General features: G+C 40.8%; 1 protein-coding gene across 1 annotated transcript in view; it reads left to right on the forward strand.

Moving 5' to 3' along the window:
• LHCGR (luteinizing hormone/choriogonadotropin receptor) overlaps nucleotides 1-22,828 on the forward strand; it is a gene marked incomplete at its 5' end in the record, with an annotated part of 55,500 nt that overhangs the window by 13,595 nt on the left and 19,077 nt on the right. The window contains 5 exons of the mRNA XM_023746052.1: nucleotides 5,661-5,732; nucleotides 9,017-9,091; nucleotides 12,023-12,097; nucleotides 14,108-14,182; nucleotides 14,271-14,348. Of these exons, the coding sequence (XP_023601820.1) occupies nucleotides 5,661-5,732; nucleotides 9,017-9,091; nucleotides 12,023-12,097; nucleotides 14,108-14,182; nucleotides 14,271-14,348 (375 nt within the window). The remainder of the gene's footprint in view (nucleotides 1-5,660; nucleotides 5,733-9,016; nucleotides 9,092-12,022; nucleotides 12,098-14,107; nucleotides 14,183-14,270; nucleotides 14,349-22,828) is intronic.

Raw genomic sequence — 22,828 nt, forward strand, 5'->3', positions numbered from 1 at the left:
TGTGTCTTTGCTTTCTTTCTCTTCAGCTCTAAAGGTCTCCATGAGACTTGCAACCAGGGTAGCAATGAGCAGGGGCAGCTCATCTTGGGCTAACCCCCTGAACCTATCTCCAAGGGCCCCCCTTTTGCCTCTGTTACTTGTTTCCTGAGTCCATGAAGCCCAGCTAGCTCACTGCTTCTGCCTCTGTGAGTTTCTTTCTAGAAGGCCAATGCAGCTCTCTGAGCAGCGGGCTCAAGCCTTTCTTTTCTAGTGTACTTGTGCCTTGCTTGCTAATTAAACTTCCTCTAGCACTAGAGTTCTTGGCTCTGAATTCTTCCTTTGCCAAACTCAAGAACCGAGTACCTGATTCACTGGTAACAGAAGGAAGGTAAAAGCTCCAGCAAAGTGACCAAAGACTTCACCCAAGCTTTGAAGGCTCCAGATTGGTGCTGCATCTTTTCCCTGGCTCTTGTCTCCCTCTGGCCCTGCTCAACCTACGGGCTTCAGAAGTGGGTCCTGCCCTGAACTGTGTACTCCAAGCTCTTAAAAACCAAAGGAAAGTGGGGAACCTGCAGTTGTTATTGGCTTTATGCATGGCCTGTCTTTAAAAGGAGAGAGTGTACCCACTGAACCATATTTCCAATTCACCTATGAAGTTTGCTATTTAAAGGAACTGTGCCTGGAATCTTTTTGTAGAAAAAAGAACCCTTTGATAAAGCAAATGTCTCCCAATTGATAGGTTTTTATAAGCAAGGATTTCCAAATCCTAGATCTCCTTGAAGGGGGACACAGAGTCCTCTTGGTTCTAAAGCTCTCCAACTAACATTATTTTGAGGGTTCATTAACAATTCAGTGGGCTGGACAGATTGTCTCCTTTGAAGGTTATCAGTCAGGAGAGAAAAAGAAGAGTGGCTCAAGGCCCAACCTTGAGTATTCAAGAGACATTAGGAACAATTAGAGAGGACCTGCAGGTTACAGAATAAGGAATCAAGACAAAAACAAGCACCAACATGGTGTGGGGGAAGCAGATATAATCCAAGGCATGCAGGCACACTCCTACTCTCCAAATATTGTTGGGCCCAGTGTACATGATGCAGAGAAACACAGGGCTTCACCAGAGTCATAACCAATTACAAGATCTCAGAACTAGGGTGAGTGCTTTATTCCAATTCTAAGGAAGACAGGCTGACTATTTCTACTTCAACTTTATAACTGGAAGGGTGAGGAACTTGCAGGCAGGATTCTTAAGTAGATGGAGGTTCCAGAAATGATGAAACTAAGGCAACCTTTGTCTTCTGATCTAAGTATTTGTTTCAACATCTGTGTGAAAGGCACTTGGGCAAGGTGGGTTTTGGCCATGTTCCAGGTGTCACCCATGCTACATTATTCATTTAGAAATCAAAGTTTAAAACTGTACAAAGGACTGTGAAAATGTAATAAATGTAAGCAGCTACATATGGTTTCACAGCCATATTCTTCCACAGCCATCTCACTTTTCAAGAGGCAGAGAGAACGCCCCACCCTGCAAGTTCAAACTCACATTTGCCCACTAGTCCTGGCTCATCTGAGATCCATAGTTTGCATAGTTTGGAAGGATGATTCTATTTGTCTGAGACAGAAAAGGCTGTCCTTCCTTTATTTTTCTTTGCTTTATGCATAGCTTTCATGCCTCCTTTGACCCTGAACAGCAGAGTCGCTGAACAGTCCTTGCCTTTGGCCTTTTTTTCCCAGTTCTCCTTGGTTTCTGTTCTATATCTAATGATACTGATTGGCCTTCCCACAAGAGTCCCTGAAGTTCACAAAAGTCTTGGAATACATGTAGGCCTAAGTGCAAAAAAGGAAGGAAGGAAAGGAGGAAGGAGGGAGGGAAAGTGAGGAGGAAACTCGATACATCAAAATAAAACATTTTCTCTTTTCCATTTTTCTCATAGTACAGAGCATTAAGTTGATTATATTTCTTCATTCAAGTAACATTATCATTGGTCCATTCAAAGTCCCTCTCTGTTTTCAGTTATTTATCTTATCCCCTTCTCCTACTTCCTTTTGACTCACCATGGGCAACCATCCAAATGTATGTTTATATGTTTTCTTTTTAAATGTCTATGTTTGATGTGTATGTATTTTAATTCTGTGTGTGTATATATATTTTTTCTCTTATCACAATGATTCGAAGATCCACACATGATGCTCTGTGTGGATCTTAGAATCATGCTTTAGATGCTTGCTTCTCACTGCTGACCAATTAGGTAGGTGTATACTGTCCACATTTTACCATTCCCTCGCTCAGCAGAGGATACTCAGGTTGCCTCCAACCCACCCGACACCAACAATGCTATGAAGACAACCCTTGTACAGTTGCCCTTAAGTATCAGTGTGAGAATTTTTCTAGGATGTATGTGGGAGTAGAATAGCAGTGTAATTGAGACAACCACATTGCTAAAAGTTTCTGGCTTTGTGGAAAGAATCATAGAAGCATCCATCAAAGAATAGAGCACCTTAATGGAAGTGCATTCAAATGGTCATGAATAAATCATGGGCCACGTGAACAAACACATTTAAATACAGGAGACAGACACTTGAATGCTTAGGAACTGCTGCCAATTGAAGATGCAATGGAAATAAAGACATAGCATCTCTAAAATAAAAATATAAATCAGTGGGGGGAAAAAACAGTTTTGGATTCGCAGAAACACATTCTCCACATGGGTTTAAGAGAATACATCTGTTGTGAAAAGCTCAGTGCCCCTACCTCACCCAACCTCTCTCCCCATTCTCTGGCCCCCAGGCCTTTATCTTGCCCCAGCCACAACCACAAAACTACCTGCTGTTCGCTCCGTGGCTTCTATGGTGGGAATTCAATCACTCTGCCTTTCCTGCTCTGTGGCATCAACATCAACTTCAAAATTTTCATCTTGTACCAGGGATTTTTCCATAGTCATTGGGGACAGCCAGTGCATGATCTACTGCTTCTTTCACTTCTGTCTGACCTTTGCTCCTCATTCCTCATCCCTATATCAATCAAAATCCCAAACAACCTCCCTGGTCAAATCTGAGCCAAATTGCTCCTCTGAGAGCCACACCTTGTGCCCTTATGGAGGAGGAGACTGCCTGGGGAGAGGCTTCAGCCTGGGGGTTTCATTTGCATATAAATGGCTCTGAAGTGTTCAGTGGAAGCTTTTATGTAAACACTCTTCAAAATATGTTCTGCACTGCATTATCCCCAGCAATAAAGACTCTGGAATCAGAATTTGGCTGTCAGTTTTATTGATGTTGCATGGGGTACAGTAGAATACAGCTTTCTCTTCTGGAAATTTATTGACTTGGCAGTGCAGAGAGCAATAAAACTGTGTTTTTAATCAGTAAGCCAAGCGGACATGATTCCAGAAGAAATATAGGAAGCAAACATGCCATCGTAAGAAGATTTCTCCCCCACTGTCCCTGTTCCTCTTGGATGCCCTGTTAAATAAGCTTGGGTATTGAACGGTGTACCTGGGGAGACTGTCTTCAGGAATAGATTCAGGGGACCAAGTTTGGTTTACTTCCTCAAGGTTGTACCATCTCTAAGAGAATCGAATGAAAGCATTTTTCTGCAATGAAATTGCTTTGCATTAGCCACAGAGAGGAACTGTTGGTAAGATGCTTTGCAGGAGGAATATCAAGAGTGTGGCATGCCTCCTCTCAAGAAAAGCAAGGTTACAAGGCCTTTCCCACCACTGTGCTCACTGAGAGAGAGGGCATTACCTGGGTAGATGTCCAAAGGAAATGAAATCAGTATCTCAAAGTGATATCTGCACTCTCATGTTCACTGCAGCATTATTTATAACAGCCAAGATAAGGAAACAACCTAAATGTCCTTTGACAAATGGATAGAAAATATAACTAGGTGATACACACACACACACACACACACACACACACACACACAGGAATAGTTTTCAACCATAAAAAAAGAGAGAGAAGAAAAGCTACCTTTGTGACAGTATGGAGTGAACCTGGAGGGCATTATGCTAAGTGAAATAAGCTGGACAGAGAAAGACAAATATTGCATGGCATCACTTATATGTAGACTCTAAAAAAAACTTGTTAAGTTGATTCATAGAAACAGGGAATAGAATGATTGCCATGGCCTGAGAGAAGAAAATGTAGAGGTCAAGGGTACAAACTATTATAAGTTCTGAGGATCTAATGTACAGCATGGTGACTATAGTTAATAATACTGTATTGTATACTTGAAAGTTGCTGTGAGTACATCTTAATTTAAGTGTTCCCACCACAACAAAAGTTAACTATTCACAATGTATGTGTATATCAAATCATCATGTTGAACACCTTAAATATATATGTTTGTCAATTATTCCTCAATAAAATTGGGGGGCAGGGGAAGAAACAAAAAGAGTGGATTGGGAATCACATACTTTGGCCCAATATTGCCAGTGGGAAGAAAATTTGGACTCAATCTGCTTAGTCCTGTTACCTTGTTCAAATTACTTAATATCTTTGTGATCCAGTTTTTTCTGCTATTAAAGGGGAATATCTACTCACTCCATTGTTGAGTAGATATAACAAGGTTATAGGTTGGTGTGCATCACTCACACAGCACCTTATACCAGCAGCAAGTCTCTCTGGAACTGTAAGACATCTCACTGACTCAAATCTGCTCATCATGGAGCTTTTCTGTCCCAGCAGCTAAGGCAGTCTCTGATGCATAGATGATGAAAAGCAAGGCAGCACCTCCCACCTCTGTACTCATTGTCATGATATTCTTGTCCCACCTGAAATGTCCTGCTCCATGCCCCTTCTCTCTGCCAGTCCTAGTGCTAAAATTTTGAATCACTGTAGATACTTGATAAATGTTGAACATTCATCCCTACCTGGCTGATGCTTTCTTCTGAGTTATCTTAACTCCAAGTTCCTTTATCACTTGTACATCATCCTGTTCTAGTTTTTGCTGTTGATGAGTAATCATTCTATTCTCAACTCTTATGTAATGCATAATTTTATCTCAATTCAAGAACACTTAGATTGTTCCTCTGGATATAAGTGAGTGCCTGAAGGAAATGTGCTCTATAGATGTTCCCCAAAAATGGCATGTGATGCCCGTGTGATTTAACCATATTAGCAAGTGCTCTTGGGATAATAGGCTGCCTGGAGAAAATGGGACATGTTCTTAATAGATCTTCCCTTCTCCTGTCTGCCTAATTTTCAGTTGTATTTTTACCATTTGTTTCTCCACTCTACCCAAGAAAGCTTCTTTTCCACCCTCCCAACCAAACTTATAGGACCACTTTAGAACTATGTATTAACTATTTACTTGGTGCGAAGCCCTGTCCTTCACATGGGTTATCTTATTTTAGTTTTATAGATGAAGAAACTGAAACAGAGGGCTTAAATGACATGATCAGGATCACATAGCCAGGTAGTAAGAGAGTGAGGATTTGAACCTTGTGTGTCTGATCCCAAAGTTCGGATTTTAACCAAAAAATTACACATTGTTTGATATAGACCAGCAATAATTCATGACACATCTCTTTATGGATATAAGTTAGAATTCCCAACCTAAATTCAGTTGTTGAGAGCTCTGTAGTCACACACACAAACACACACACACATTTTATTCATGAACTTAAAAGGCACCCAATCTTAAAATTTAAACTCTTGGCTTTCCTTTTTTTCTTTTCTAGATCACTCACCTATCTCCGTATCAAAGTAATTCCATCTCAAGCTTTCAGAGGACTTAATGAGGTCATAAAAATGTAAGTAAGATACTGCATATCAAAAGACATTTATAATTGGAATAATAAATTTTTCCAAGGGAAAGCATAGTTGAAAGGGGATCATTTTTCTAGGAGAGAAACTATATTTTGGGAAACCTAGTACTTTTATCTTATTAATACAAATAATATCTAGGAACCTTTGAAGAGAGGTATGATTTTCAAAAGTCATTAAAATCTAGATAATTAACCTTGCTTCAGTGAACTGAATGTATTTTGATAAGTGATGATAAACTTCTTAAGTAGAAAAGATGATAGATTCCAATCATAAAAATTCTCCTGCTACAGCAGTTATTTCCTTGTGTCACATTTTTAGATAACACCACATAGAAGAAAACGTGTTGGAAGTTTATTGTGCATGGAAAGATAATCTTTGTATCTAAAATATAACAAGCAATGACAAAAGCACAATACTTATAGCCTCATTGATCAGAGGTATTTATCAAAGTGTAGAGCAGCCTGAAAAGGCAGTGTGATCTCACATTTGTTCAGATGTAACTTTAATCCTTTGCCCTGAGTCTCAGCTTCTATGGTCCAAGACTCCATACATGGAGAGAGAACTTTCTCAGTACTCCAGGATTCCAGTATCCTCCTTAATGTTAGTCTGAGTCAAAAGACCTAAGGGGCCTTTTAGTTCCCAGAGAACATCTCTGATTTTTAACAGTCCACTGGGCTTTCAAAGCAATTCCAGCTCCTTGAGGAACTTCTGATTCTCTTTAGGATATTAGCAAGCAATGAGTATAGTAAAAATAATTCCTTAAGAATTAGTGCATATTATGAGAAATTCACTGCAGGTTACAGAAATGTCAGTTTGCTTGAACCTAATTCTTCTCTTCTGCTCTCACGTTTACATGGTGAGTTTTGAGAAGTTTTAATGCATTGACACCTCCTGGTAAAAAAAGGCAGCCACAGTTAAATAAGCAAACCATTAGGTAGGAATGAGATGAATCAGCCCAGGAATGATCCATTACTGTGTTCATAAAAGGCATTAACTGCCCTAGGCTCAGCCTTTCTGTGTGCTAAAGCTCTCATCAAATCTGAAGCCTTCAATGAATGTTAACCTTAAAAAACACGCAAATGTACAATTTGTGAATTTGAGACATTTTTCTTAGCTGGCAGTAAATGGTAGCTTATGTTGGGATTTTAGAATAACATTGACATTACCTACATGCTTGGAGGTGGTATATGGCAAAACTGTTTCCTTTACTTTTGTGTCTTTTTTTAAAAAAATCAATTCATTCATTAATCTATCCATTCATTCATTCCCAATGTGCCAGGCATTGTGATGCTACCAGGGTTCAGAAGTGAATGGGACATACTCTCTGTCCTCAATTTGCTAACAGAGAAAAACAGTCAAAGAAATAGACAGTCACAACCAGAAAGATACTATGTGCAGGAGGTGACCACCTTGCTTTTGCCTCAGAACAGGATTTTGGGAAAAGGGAAAGAGTTAGGAAACAACAAATTCAACCCAAATGAAAACCTCACTAAAATGATGGAGTTGGGAACCCAGATAGCCTGATCCTGATCCTGAAACATTCCTATAAACAGTAGGTGCCTCTGGTGCAGCCACTCTGGAAAACAGCATGGAGAATACTCAAAAAATTAAAAATGGAACATCCTTATGACCCAGTGATTCCACTTTTGGGTATATATCCTAAAAAACCCAAAACACTAATTAGGAAGAATATATGCACCCCTATGTTCATTGCTGCATTATTTACAATGGCGAAGATATGGAAGTAACCCAAGTGCCCATCACCAGATGAGTGGATAAGAAAGCTATGGTACATTACACAATGGAATGTTATTTGGTCATAAAAAAGAATGAAATCTTACCATTTGCAAAAGCATGGATGGACCTGGAGGGTATTGTGTTACATAAAATAAATCAGCCAGAAAAAACAAATACCATATGATTTCACATATATGTGGAATCTAAGAACGAAATAAATGAACAAACAAAATTGAAAAAAACTCATAGATACAGAGAATAGACTTATAGTTGCCAAAGAAGAGGGAGTTCAGGGACTGGGTGAAAAAAGTGAAGGGATTAAGGAATACAAATTGGTAGTTACAAAACAGTCATGGGAATGTAAACTACAGCAAAGGGAATATAATCGATAATACTGTAATAACTATGTATGGTGCCAGGTCAGGCTGAAAACTTTGTAAAGTATATGATTATCTAACCACTATGCTATATACCTGAAACTAATACAAAAAAATATTGAGTTTGAGTTAATTGAAAAATTATTTAAAAGAAATGATACAAGCATAAATGAAAAATAAATGGGGAAAAACAATAGGCACCTCTCCTCTCAGAAACTCAATTTGCTGTAAAACAAGGGAATCTGACTAGATTTTCTCAAAGGGCCTGTCGACTTCTAATAATCTATGATGCCATCCAATATAATAAAAGGCTAATATGCAAATAGATCAAATGGTGGAACAACCAAACAATGATCACTATGACATGCACTGACCACCAAGGGGTGTGCGCGGGACATGGTGGGCGTGGGCAGCAGGCGGCAGAGTGCAGAACATGGCAGGCATCGGCCACAGTGGGATGGTGGAGCAGGAGAGTGGGGGCACCAGACCAAGGTGGGGTGCTGGCCACTGTCATTGAGCTGATCCTCTGGTGGTTATTCAAAATTCTTTGCTCCTGTGTGCTGCAGTCCCACCCTGCGCTCACAGCTGCTGGCCCCAATTGCCTCTGAGGGCTTCTCCACCTCCCCCTGCTCCTGAGGGGCGATCAGGGCAGCAGCCACCGCTTGCACCCACTGACTGCGCTGGCCCCAATCGCTCCAAGCATCAGCGGGTGTGAGCGGGGCCAGCACGGAAGCAGCAGGAGTGGGGCTTCTGGCAGACAGAGGACCGGGGGGCCTCGGTGGGAGGGGCCAGGAGGGGGCATGGAGGATAGGCCGAGACCCACCCCTATGCCCACAGCAGCCTTGTGGACCACAGTTCCTTTCAAGGTGCACAAATTCGTGCACTGGGCTCCTAGTGTCATAATAAACAAGAAAAAAAATCCTGTTGTAAATAAACAGGGATTACTGAAACTTGCATTTCAACAGCACCTGGGTTGTAGATGCCCATCAGGGCTCCTAAAGGGAGGTGTTAGCACTTATTATGTGAGGACAGCTAAAGGTGCCACTGTTCTTTTTTAAAAGGACACCCCAGTTGTTGGGCCACATACACAGCTGCTTATGATGCAGACAGTCATTTATTTCATGTTTCTTCTTTTTTTTTCCCTCTCTCCCTAGTGAAATTTCTCAGAGTGATTCCCTGGAAAAGATAGAAGCTAAGGCCTTTGACAACCTCCTCAATTTGTCTGAAATGTAAGCATCAGCTAACAGATCGTTTACTGCTGTACACTATTACTCTCACTGGCTGGAGCCCACTCGGTTTTTGTATTCAAGCATCCACTGCTAGGAAGCCAAGAGGAAAAGACTACAGCAATTACTAGGTCTGGGCAGGCACTAATTTCGCTCACTGCAGTGGCCTGAAGGTTGCCATGGTGACAACTGCTTCTCCCTGAGAGCTGCATAAACTCTGAAACATCACAACACAAAGTTAAAAATTAAAATTGCCATTGTGGAGTCCTGCCAAGTAGCTCTTACCTTATGGAAGGGAGGGTATGGAGTAGTTGGGGTGGTGGGAAAATTTAGAAAGGAGCTTATAGCTCATGAATTAGTTTGGGCATATTCATTCATTCAGTAAATAGTTCTTGAATACCTATCATGTAAAAGTCTTGTGTTGGGCATGTGTATGTTGGGTTTGTTGTTATCGTGATGTCTTAAAATTGATTCTTCAAGATTATCCTTTCCAAATTATTTTCCTCCAATTAATGAAAAGGATGGGAGAAGACTAGCTTAATTCAGTTTTCAGCTCATGAACTTTGTGTCCCAAAGGTTAACTGACTTGCCTGATGTCACACAGCAAGTTAACTAAGACTATAAATCAGGTCATGTGACTCTGAAACTGGGTCTGTTACTGCTGTCTTGTTTGGCCCAAACCTGAATGTCTATAAAATTCACCTGCATAGGAGTTTCTAAAGTTAAGGAAAGGGGAAACATGTTGGCAACAGTTTTTAAGCACTTATGCTTGGCACTTATTTCTTCTAGGTTGTGTCATTAAATCCTCACAACCACCCTGTAAAATGGAGTAACTACCCCTTGTGTTCAGGGGAAGGAATGGAGCCGCAGGGAGGTCAGTGACTTGACCAATGTAGTGCCTCAGACAATGGCAGGTTTGGGATTCAACCTCAGCCTGTCTTTCTTCAAAGATTGTGCATGTGCCACCATACCAGAAGACCTCCCTATGAATGGTCCAATTAGCAATTATCTAAAGAGAATAATTAATAAGTATGATAATGACCTGCCACATGTCCAACCAAGGACCAAATGCTGCTGGAGTACAGAGGAGGTAAAAATACAAATCTCCCCAGGAGATGAGTGTGGCCAGGGGAGTGAGAATAACTCACCAAACAATTATGAGAAATCCACAGTAATGAGCATTTAAGTACTAAAGGTATATCTGGACTTGTCTGTGAGGTAAAATTTCTTGGGGGGCTCATTACAATTATAGATGACAGTCTATAGACCTAGAAATCCACAGTTCTAACAGACTTCCCGAGGGATGCTGATTCAGCACAGCTTACGTTGAGAACCACAAGAGCAGCTTCAGGTAAATAAAGCTTCTCATGATGCAAAGCAACATTTATCAACAGCAAGAAAAATGAAATGCTCTAAGGGAAAGTTTATGGACTTTTCCCAAGAAAGGCCCTGAGATTAGGATGCTAGCTCTGCACAGGTTCTCTTTGCTTTGTATCCCCAGCACCTAAACCACACCTGGCACATATAAGAGCCCAATCAATGTTTGATGAATGAGTGGATGGATGGATAAGTGGTCTAAGGTCAAACCACAAAAGATCCTTAAGAGATAAAATTCCCTTCCATCTCACTCACATAATGCTTTATATAGCCCATGTTTGCTTTATTCAGTTGTAAAAACAATTACAACAAAATGTCACTCACCTTTAACTAATCAAAAGGACATAAAAGATGGAAATAGGCACCAATGGTGGGTAAATAAGGTAAGGTGGAATGAGCACTAGAGCTGAAGTCAGGAAAAAACTGGGTTCATCTCCAAGTTCTGCTACTTCTCAGACAAATCATTCAATTTCCTGATTTCATCAACTATGGTAATTGTTCACATTGGTTGAAGACTTACTATGAACCAAACTTACACATTTATTTCTTTAAAACTGCCCTATGAAGAGACGGAGCTGTAAGTGACATATCCAAGTCATACAATTAGTAAAACCAAGATGTAAAACCAAGCTGACCCCAGAGTCCGTCCACCTAACCAGTGCTCTATATTTTCTCTATACAAGAGTAATTATTCTTTCATCGAGTGGTTGTTGAATGGGTTAAGAAAACCAGAGGCATTTACTGGCCTTTTACTGAAACCAAAGTAAATGAGACCCGGCAACTAAGGCCTCTTCTCAAAGGGTCAAATTCACTGGTGGGACTAGGGAGAAGGACAGTTACACCACTATAATGTATGGCTGTACTTTTACACTTTGCAAAGCTCTACCTTGTACATTGTCTCTGCATATTCTATTACTACCTCCCAACCTGTGAAGTCGGAAGAGTGTGTGTTATTTCCATATTACAGAAGGGAACACTAGCTCAGGGAAGTTAGGAGACTAAGCATCATCATGCAACAAATTATCTACAGAATAAGCATAAAATCCCCCAAATCCAAGCTCCTGGACTCTGCCCTGCTGTTCCACGGACTGGGTGACATCTGGATAATTGGTCAGTGTGGCTGCCAGCCCAGTATGAAGAGAACCAATTTACTACAAGAGAGAGAAGCTAATTTGCTCATCTCTCCTGGGAGCAGATTCTCCCATCATCACCAGTGTGCAGGCTCCATAGTAGGGCAGGACCTACTTGGCCAGGAGCCAAGGGATCAATGCTGCCTGGGGAAAAGGGGTAGAAGGAGTTGGAACAGGGGTAGAGGGTAGAACAGGTTCCCAGCTATGATGCACCTGCCTTGGCAGGATGTTGAGAGCAGAGCTTCCTGGAAATAGCCACCGGCTCTCACCATGCTGCTTTCATCCCCGGGGTCTCCGGAGTGCCTCTCAAGCACTTGATTCTGTTGATGCTGTTTTCAGCCAGCATCCCCTGGTGACCATGGTCTCATGCATTCCAAACAATGCACATCTAGTAAACTGCTGCCTGTTTCCCCTTCTCTCTTTACAGACTGATCCAGAACACCAAAAATCTGGTATACATCGAGCCTGGAGCATTTATAAATCTCCCCCGGTTAAAATACCTGTGAGGAATTTTCGTTTTTAAGCAACTGGGGAGGGGAAGATGGGGATCTGGTAAAAAGCAAAACAATTGCAAGGTTGAGAAGAATTTTTTTAACCATATACTTAGAATTATTTTCATGTCCGTCTTCAGCCCTCTGATTTAATCAGCGTTTCTTGTCAGCCACTATGCTGGCACTTTCAAACACCTATAAGTGGTTCTCAACACTATCTCTGTCCCAAACAGCAGAGAAGACCATCACCTCTTTGCAGTGATTTTCAAAGCTGGTGGTAGGAATGGGAGTGGTGGTGGGGGGGGGGGGGGTAGGTCATGACACTTTAAAAGGGTGAATGAGAATCTCTAAGGTGAGGTGGTGATGTGGAGAGAGGACAAGGCAATTCTGATTTGACCCCTATCCCTGGTTGAGAATCACTGATCTCCTTTATCTCATTTGTTCCTTCATTCATTAAGTGAAAACATTTTAAGTATTGCCTTCAGGTAGGCACTGTGACATATAAACTAAACCATTATTTTGTATGTCCCATTAAGTCTAATTGGTCCACTAGTTAGAATTATCAGCTGAGGTCCACCCTAGCCCTGCAGATTCATTGCCTTACCAGCAAAATCAAAATTCCTGAAATTTGATACAATCTATAAATTTATCACTGTGGATCTTCTCACATATCAATTACTTATTCACACAGAAAAATAAATCACTTAACACAGATATCCTCTCTCTCTTCTTCCTGATAAGTTAAATTTCATAAAATCTCCAGAGGATGCAAAGTCTACAATGCCTACCACTTTTTAAAAAATGGAGGAGAGAGGCGGGACATCCTCTCTCTGGTGTTCAACGTCATCTGTGCAGTCTTGCTCTGGGGCCCTGACAGGAACTGCTGCTGGCATTAGGGTAACTCCTTTGGCAGCGCCAATGCTGGAGGATTCCTAACTCAGGTGTTCTGCTTTTCCAAACCTTCAAGGGGTCTACAGGACACACAAGCATCTCAGCATTTACCACTTTGGAAAAACATAATAAAAATCCCAGAACCAAGTGTGATGACTGCAGCCCCTTGTCATCTAAGAATCACTGTCTTTATTAAATAGCATTTTCACCACCCCTTTAAAAAAAGGGATATTCCATCAACCCCCATACACATTGAAGTCTAAGCCCGCATTGCTATCACCAGCCACAAACAGGGCAGGATTCAGTGTGATCTGGGGTAGCAGGTAAGGAAGAGAACCAGAGAGCCAAAACAGAAACCTGGCTTCCTTGCATTGTCACCAGGGTGCCAAGCAGTTCATGTCAGTTGTCCAGAGTCCATGAGTGGGGACTTGAAACTCGGTTGAGTGAAATCCAGATGACCTGACTCCTCTAAAGGAATCCCGTTCTTGTGTAATAAAATATCCTTCAGTTTAACCCACCACTGAAGCCTCTCTCTTCCTTGAAGTTTAAGGAAAAGGGAGAGGAGGAGCCTTCAGTAGCTCAAATAACCAAGAGAATGTTGAATGATTTCAGTGAGATTTAAGGAAGACTTTCCTGAATCCCGGATAGCTAAATAAAGGAAAATTTGCAGTGATAAGGGATATGGATTGCTCACAAAGAGATGCATCTTTCTGGATCTGAATTGCTCACATAGAGATTAATCTTTCTGAAGAGTTTGAGTTAAAACCTGTCTACAATAGAAAGATGCTTTCTAGAACTATGAAGAGCATGGTCTAAACTAATTAGCAAAAGGAAACTGGAATGCAATGAAAAATAAACATAAATGAAAAACACCTGAAAGTTTGGTCCCAGCCCCTAGATCTCAAAATAGAAATCATTAGAGCAACTTCTCCCATAGGGTTAGGGGCTTTTAAAGTCTCACAGTCTTTGACATCTGAAAGTGTGACTGGTAAAGCCAAACTCAATACTTTTAAATTTAATGTGAAAATAGTATTTGCAAAATGGCTTTCTACTGTTTTTTATCTTTATGCCATAATAACACTCCCTTTTGCTCACTCTCTGCCCACATCCCACCTTGCCCCAAATCACAGGAGCATTTGTAACACTGGCATTCAAAAGCTTCCAGATGTTACGAAGATCTTCTCCTCTGAATTTAATTTCATTCTGTAAGTACCAGGCTGATTGCTATGCATAACAGTTTCCTATTTGCAGCTAAAATTTGGAAAGTAAATATTTCTCATTTCATTCCTCAAGGGAAATTTGTGATAACTTACACATAACCACCATACCAGGAAATGCTTTTCAAGGGATGAATAACGAATCCATAACACTGTGAGTAACTCCCAGGTTCATGTTCTTCCATACAGCCTCCTGCTATTCTCATTTCTAGCTTAAGGTGATCTCTTTCTTGTCTTATACCTTGCCCCTCACTTGCTAATGACATTCTCTTGGATCTAAAATGCCAAAGTTGAGAGGAGTTGTGTGGCATCAAATCTGGGTCATATGTTCACATCACAACCAGCCAACCCCATCAGTTTAAAATTAATCAAATGGACCCTGAGGATTTACAGTGAAAAAATTTCCAACTGATGAAGTTGTTCATTCATCAGTGGAATGCTTTGCAGCTGCAAAGAGACAGCCTGGAGGGGTTAAAAGAGAGCACAGAAATTTCAAGTTTCATCTGAGAAGAGTTTGGAAGGATACTCTCCAAGTAGGTAGAGTATTTGATCAATGGACCATCTTTCTTTCTTTCTCTCTCTCTCTCTCTCTCTCTCTCTCTCTCTCTCTCTCTCTCTTCTCTCTCTCCCTCTCTTTCTCTCTCTCCCCCTCTCTCACTGTCCCCTTGGATGACTTTTGTTTCTGAAGCAACACCATTAATGCCCAATTCCCTAAATCCCTTAATGTTAAATTTGAAAATAATGTCTTCTTATTTGATCATCACTCATCAGGCTACCAGGCTCAAAGGCTCTATCCCTTTCAGGCTCTTTCCCAATGCCTTGCTATTCAAAGTATAGTCCATGGGCCAGCATCTACAGTATCTTCCAAAAACTGGTTAGAAATGCAAACTTTCAGGGCCATCCCAAACCTACTGACTCAGAATATACATTTTCACAAGATCCCAAGTGATTCACATGCACATTTAAGTTTGAGTAGGTATTGTACTAAAATAACACAAGTCACTCTCTTCACTGTACACCTGCCAGACTTCCTTCACTCTGGATCCCTGCCATTGTCACATGGGGCACCTTCCTTTGACCTACCATTCAGAAGCTGCATCCTGGACACCATGTCTAATTTATATTCAATGCCCAGTGACCCATATTCAATTTTACTCCACACATCCATGTTCCTCTCTCTCTTTCTGCTTTGGTTATAGTCCATGGCAGGATCATATTAAGGTAATAAGTGAGCTCACCCTCAGAGAGAGAGAGAGAGAGAGAGAGAGAGAGAGAGAGAGAGAGAGAATGGACTGGATGACCCTGAAATGAAGTAGTTGTAAAGCAAGAGGAGAGACATCTCAGGGGATTCTTTTATATCAGTGGATTCTAAAAATTGGCATCAATGGTACACTGCATTTGTATAGAATTTTTTACTTTGTGTAGGCATAATCCATAAACCAACACATATAATTATGTTATGAAAATTTGGCCAATGTAGTCCCAGCTCAGTGGTGCAATCAAAAGAATACAGAGCAACAACAACAAAAAAGGTTTCAAGATAAGTAAAATTCTTTACTTGTAACTCTTGAACACCAGGAAGGAGTCTTTAGATACTGGAAAAACCTCTCTACAATCTTTTTACTCCTCCACTTCTCTCAAACACCACAGCTCTTCCAGCTGTTTATAAAGTGTTTCTCTGTTACATGTGGATCTGGAACTACTCATCCATCATACCCCTGTCAGAAACAGGGTATTTCAGAACAAACAATGAGTGGAAGGGTACTGCATGATTAGAATTGAGGGTCTTCCTGTGTCTTTATTGAGAACACAAAAGATATATAAGATCCATGTACTCCAGTAGCTCATAATCTCAATGGGAAAAACCATGAAATAATAAAAAGAATACAAGCAGTAGATATTCACTGTGAGAGTGTGTAGTACACAGAAATGAGAAGTCTTGGAGAAATCCTCTCAGGCTGGAGAAATCAGAGGAGGCTGCAGGGCAGAGCTGAGACTTGAGTCAGACCTCATACAAGCAACAACATTTGTAATATTTATATAGCACCTATTAAAAGCCTGCACAATTTTTGAGTACTTATTTTTAAATACCCATTTACTAGTAAGTTTCACAGCAACCCTTTGAGGTAGGGACTATCACTCTCATTTTTAGAGATTAAGTAATTTACCCAAGGTCAAGATATACGACCAAACAGTCTGGCTTAGAGTCATGGGCTTCATCATTATGTTGTACCACATACTGAGAATAGGGGAGCAAGGAATCCAAGTGAAAGGCAGCATGTGCAAACGCAAGGCTGTGGGAGGAGGAAAATAGGATGAGGGATACTCACTGGGAGTGAACATCCTGCTTAAGGGATGGAAAATAGGTTTAGATCAATATGTTTACATAAAAAGGAATGGAAGAAACATTTGATTGCAGAGGGTCTTGAATGCTGGGATAAGGGGCTAGAGCAGGGGTGGGCAAACTTTTTGACTCGAGGGCCACAATGGGTTCTTAAACTGGACCGGAGGGCCGGAACAAAAGCATGGATGGAGTGTTTGTGTGAACTAATATAAATTCAAAGTAAACATCATTACATAAAAGGGTACGGTCTTTTTTTTTTAGTTTTATTCATTTCAAACGGCCGGATCCGGCCCGCGGGCCGTAGTTTGCCCATGGCTGGGCTAGAGGCTTAGAAGTAACTAAATAAAAGTAGTAAGAAGAAACCACTCAAATAAGCTGCCTTTATTCAAAGATCATAAATAGCCAAGACTCCCTTTGATTTTGACCTAAATCTAAAAATAATCAGGAACCAACAGATACTCCTCTCAGGTAAATGTACAATGATGGGAGTGGTGCGGAACAGGAATGAAAGAGCAGAAGAAAATAATAATTCATGGGATTCTACAAGCTCACAAGACCAGACCTCCCCACCAAAGTAACAAAACAATCAAAGATTCCTTTTCACACATCATATTTCAGCATGTGTACACAACAGCTACATGGTATTTTTATTTGTGGACTATTAATTTGTGTTAGTACTGACTTTAAGATGAATAGTGCCTACCAACAGGGCAGGTAATTGCCCCACTTCTGAAGTTAATGAGGATTGTGGATCCATTTCTCCCAGAGAGCCCTTGGGGAAATGTGCTTCATCCCCCTCCTCACTCTCAACCCTGTGTCTGCAAGGGGAGAGATTAGTCATTTGTTTGGCACTTGTCCTTGGCTGAATGGGCCCTACTGTAAGTGGGGGATCCTGTGGAGCACCCCCTTGGAAAAGGGTATTACTTAAAAAGGAAAGCCTGGATTTTCTCAACTATAGAGTTCAGCTCTCTAGTTAGAAAATAATGAAAATAAGCCCTCTCTCTTCATGACTAGTTTTTGAGAATTTGCTTTTCATGGAAACCTTCCTGCCTCCCCCACCTAAATCTGTACCAACTGTGAGCTCATTTAATAAAAACAAAACACTTCACTTGATGCTGGAGAAGCTCAGTGGGGCTAATGCTAAAGCCATGCATTATACTCTTATGTTCCTTTATGGCCCTTTGGCTTTTCATTAAATCTCCTCCAGATGCCACTTTGAAATGTCCCCCCTAGGTAAGCAGGATTTGGCTTCGCCACCTCTAAAATATTCTAGATCACTGGTCATGCAAGTCTCAAAAATGTGACAACCTTGATTCATATCAGAACTCCACAAAGAGAAGAAAAGGTCACAGCAACTAATTCTCTAAGACTAATTCAGAGAAAAGATGCCTGGCAAAGAATGACAAGATTTCAGGTTGCACCTCTGACAAGCCACAGTAGAGAGACTGCTTGGCACTGAAATAGAAAGCCTATGTTCTAGTCCTGGCTCTGCATGTAACCAGCCTTAGTCAAGTCACACCACCTCGACGTAACTCTGTCTCTGTCTTTCCAATGGGATTATTAATACCTCCTTGTATAAAGTCAGTCACACTGTATTGTCTGCACTGCACTGTCACAATTAAAAACTAACACTCAGCAAGCCAGTTGTTTAGACCACCCTTAAAACACTGTTGCATCATCTCATTTTAAATATTTTTATTTTGAAATTTTAAACTGGTAATTGGAGTCACTCTCTCTGTCTCCCCACTGACAAGTGGAACAGATAGTACTATGAACTCCCTATATACCTTACCTAGATTCAGCTACTATTTCCAGCTCGCCATGCCTACTCCATTTCTATATATGTAACTATATACAATACATTTCCCTTTGGCCAAACCATCCAAAAAAGTTTATAGACATCATGACACCTCATATCTAAATACTTCAGCACATATCTCCCCAAAATAGGGAAATTCCACATAACTACAGCTAAGAAAATCAACATGAATTTAATGGCATTATCCAACCTATAATCCATATTTAAATAAAAATATGTTTATAGATTTTTTAAACTTGGGATCTAATCAAAGTTTATGCATTGCATTTTTGCTATTATGTCTCTAGTCCTCCCAACATCACCTTCCACCCGATTCTGCAAAAAACTGCCCCTCTTTCCTCCTCTGTTCTGGATGACAATGTCTGGATTCATTTGTCTATACTGTCATAGCTAGATTCAGGTCAATGTTTCTGCAAGAACACAACAAAGGAGATGTTATGTCTCTCCCAATGCATCAAACCAGGAGGAACAGCACATCCCACTGTCCCACTCCTTAGCCATTTGGTTAAGGTAGTGACTGATCTCTTCATTGTAAGGGTGCATATTTCCCTTTGTCATTAATAACTAAATCATGGTGGGATAATTTGAGTTTGTGTGACTATCCTGTAGCCAACAACCTTTGTCCAATGGTTTTAGCATCTGTTGATTATTCAGTTAATACATAGGAAAGTCTACCATGCCTCTATATTTGTTAGTCAGCACTCTTCTGTTAAAAAAAGAAAGAGGTTTCCTTTTTCTCCCTTTCCTTCTCTCTCTCTCTCTCTCTCTCTCTCTCTCTCTCTCTCTCTCTCTTTCATTCTCTCTTTTTAAGTATCACTGTGGAGTGTGGATTTTAAAAACATTTTATTCACTATATTATAATCCATTGTTGTTATCATTTTTGGATGCCTATCACCTTTTTTTGTTACATATGATAAAGTCATGTAAGTTGACATGAACTTGGTGAGATGTGAGGAAACATAAGAACGCTAGTGCTGCCTGGCCGGCTTGGTTCAGTGATTGAGCCTAGACCCATGCAGGAGGTCACGGTTTGATTCCCAGTCAGGGTACATGCTCAGGTTGTGGGCTCAATCCCCAGTAGGGGGCATGCAGGAGGCAGCCAATCAATGATTCTCTCTCATCATTGATGTTTCTATCCCTCTCTCCTTCTCCCTTCTCTCTGAAATCAATAAAAACATATTTATATATAAAAATAGAACTCCAGGCCTGCTGAAAGGCAGGAGGCATGACCAAATCAGAGAGAGGGACCCCCATGCCATAGAGGCTGCGAGCCCCACAGGAATGGGGGGGTTCTGATGAACATTCAAAACTAAGGTCCTGGTAGCAGACAGTAGAGACCAGTGATAATTATCCCTACAACCACTGCCTGGGAATCCAGCACACAAGTGTCTTTATGCATGAGGAATTATTCCTATGTAAAAGGACTTCAGCAAAGTAGCACATGGAGAAGACAGTAGCAAACTTAGGATCCCTATTCTTTGAGATGGTGTTTCTATAGTTGTTTGATAAAAATTTGTTGATAGATATACCATCATAGGACATATATTCTAAAATAGCATGTTTTGCCCTTCAGCAATTGGGTCTTTTGAGTCCCTGAGAGTCTGTAAACATAAGTTAAGCTTTCTTCTTTGAAATCATCCAAAACTAGGTGAGTACATGATCCAAGAGGGAACTGTAGTATAACATTAATATAACCTAAGAAATGCTTTTATAGTCCAAGAAATATCTGGAGTTTGCTATAAGGCAGCATTCAGAATTAAAGTGTCATCTGTGGTTAAGTTCTAAAGCCTGAGTCTTATTTTGAATAAAAAGGTACTATTCTCTCTGTTTGATCACAAGTACTGACATTTGAATAGAGAACCTAGACAATGCTTTAAAGTAAGGTGCAGCTATCATAATAGAGGAGAGGAGGAGGAAAATTCATTTCCCGGCCTGTGACAGCATCCTCAAGGCAAAGGAAGCCTTTCTCATTTAATTCTGACACCATGATGTTTTGGAAAAAAGTTATCTGAAGTGACTCTCCAGATGTTTGAATGGGCACAAAGCATTGTGCAGGCCTGACAACATGAGGTCTCCCACTCGCATTTGTAATTTCTCCAGAGTAAGGAAGCCAGTCCTTTAATCAAAACAATGCAGTGCATTCTATTGTGTGAGTCTGGTAAGAACAGAGACAAAGAGCAGCAGTTGAAAAGGAAACAATGAGCCATGTTCTTTGCAATATTGGCACAAGCAGGACCCAGGCTATTCAAAAAAAGACATGAAAAATGTCCAATTGCAAAAATGTCAATGATGCCAACACAGGCGAAAGGTGGTTGAGGGCTTTCAGAGAGTGAGGACATTTGGGGGAGCCCAGGCCACTGAACTGACCCGCTCCACCCAGGAACAGAGAGGCCTCTACCCCAGTGGAGTTCATTTGAACAGGTGGCTGCATTTCATGAAAATTCTGTCCAGCACATGGAAAGGAAGACCATTTCCCTCAGTTCTGGTAGGAGAGCTGGAAGCCACTGTTGAATATATGAATGATAGGAACAACACATTAAGTATTTACTGTGTTCCAATAAACACTCATTTCTAAGTGTTTAACATGTTTACTCTTTTAATCCTCACAATAGCCTTTGAGATCAATACTATTATTATCACCTCTATTTTCAGATTAGGAAATTGAGACCAGAGAGGTTAAGTAACTTGCCCAAAGTAATTCAACTCATAAGCAGTAGACTTGGATTCAAGCCCAGGCAGTTGGGCTCAGGGCTTGCAGACTTAACTTAGAGCATTATAAGCCCCACCAAAAAAAAAAAAAGGTACAAAATCCCAATATGTATCAAAACTAGGATCATCAAGCCAGCACCTAGCAGTGATGGGGAATGGCATCCAGACAACTGCTGGCAGCTTTGCTTTGCCAAAATCAAAGTAGGGGCTACTTCTTCTTGATCCACTACACATGTAGCTTCATCACGTACAAGGCAGAGAAATTAATAAGGGGACTAGTCTCTGGACTCAGTTCTGACCAACAGACCATCTGGTGTGCACTATGGAAATGATGAGAACTGTATGATCCTATGACATGCCCTAGGGAAATGGTCGGCAAACTGCGGCTCGCGAGCCACATGCGGCTCTTTGGCCCCTTGAGTGTGGCTCTTCCTAAGCCTTAGGAGTACCCTAATTAAGTTAATAACAATGCACCTACCTATATAGTTTAAGTTTAAAAAATTTGGCTCTCAAAAGAAATTTCAATCGTTGTACTGTTGATATTTGGCTCTGTTGACTAATGAGTTTGCTGACCACTGCCCTAGGGCAATGGGTCCCAAAGTGGCATGCCCGGGCTCACTGGGAGAGCTTGCTATAAAAGCACATGCTCCTGGGTGCCACTACCAGAGTCTGATTCTGTACGTGATTCTGATTCAGTGGATGGAGGAGAATGCTTTGATAAACACTGACCTAGCCTCTAAGAAATTCAATTTCAAAAAAGTTCAGAGAAAAGACAGGTAGGATTCATTCATCTAATAGAAACTGCTATAAATAACAAGATACTGCCAAATGACAAGATACTACTAAAGAATAATATTCTTAGTGTAAAACTTAAAAAAAAATCCAGTGGGAGTAAGTGCTAAGGAGGCAAGAAGGTTGTTTTTGATTTTACAAGACAACAAATATAAACCAAGTTCCTATCCCCTCAGATTCTACAATTCAAATGGAGAGGGAAAATTAATGAAAAAATGGCATCCAATAATTGGTTACAGAATATGGTTAAAAGCTAGCACATGCAGCCTTAAACTCAGAAGACTCCCAGAAGGAAGCACAGGAGAGCAGGGGAAGCCAGGGAGGCTGCGGTGGGACAGGGCCTCTGCTCCAGCCAGCCTGATGACCGAGCCCCTGCTAGGTAACAGGCAGCATGAGAGGCCTGAGGGTTTTGTGGAATGAATTCGTATCCTCCCTTGTTCTCTTTGAACTCAATCTAGTAAGAAGACTTTACAAATTATTTCATAACCACTGTATTTTCTGAATTTCAGTGTTCAAATATCATGCTTCAACATGAGTCCCACTTCTATATATTTATATGCTGATTTGTGTCAGGTGTGCTGGGGCTGATGGAAACCACACACAAAAAAAATACATACATATTACACACATAAACACTACATACATATACATATACATATACATATACATATACATATACATATACATATACCAAGATAAAAGTGCTTTCAGGTGACAGGCATATGGGGTGAGAGCAGGTGGAGAATATGTCTCAACCCTTTCTCACATCACATCCCGCAGCCTGTTCCTGACATGGCCGTGCAGCTGCAGCAGCCCTGTAGAGGGAAGATAGGACCTTGCCAGACACAGGAGTTTAATTTTATGTTTTACCACAGCCCTTTCTCACCTGAGTCTTCCATCATTGCTCATGAAGAACTTACACCAATATTTCTACTTAAGCTCATTGGACTATGATTTGTAGTAAGAAATT

The sequence above is a fragment of the Myotis lucifugus genome, unplaced genomic scaffold (genome assembly GCF_000147115.1).
Source record: "Myotis lucifugus unplaced genomic scaffold, Myoluc2.0 scaffold_6, whole genome shotgun sequence".
Lineage (NCBI taxonomy): Eukaryota > Metazoa > Chordata > Mammalia > Chiroptera > Vespertilionidae > Myotis > Myotis lucifugus.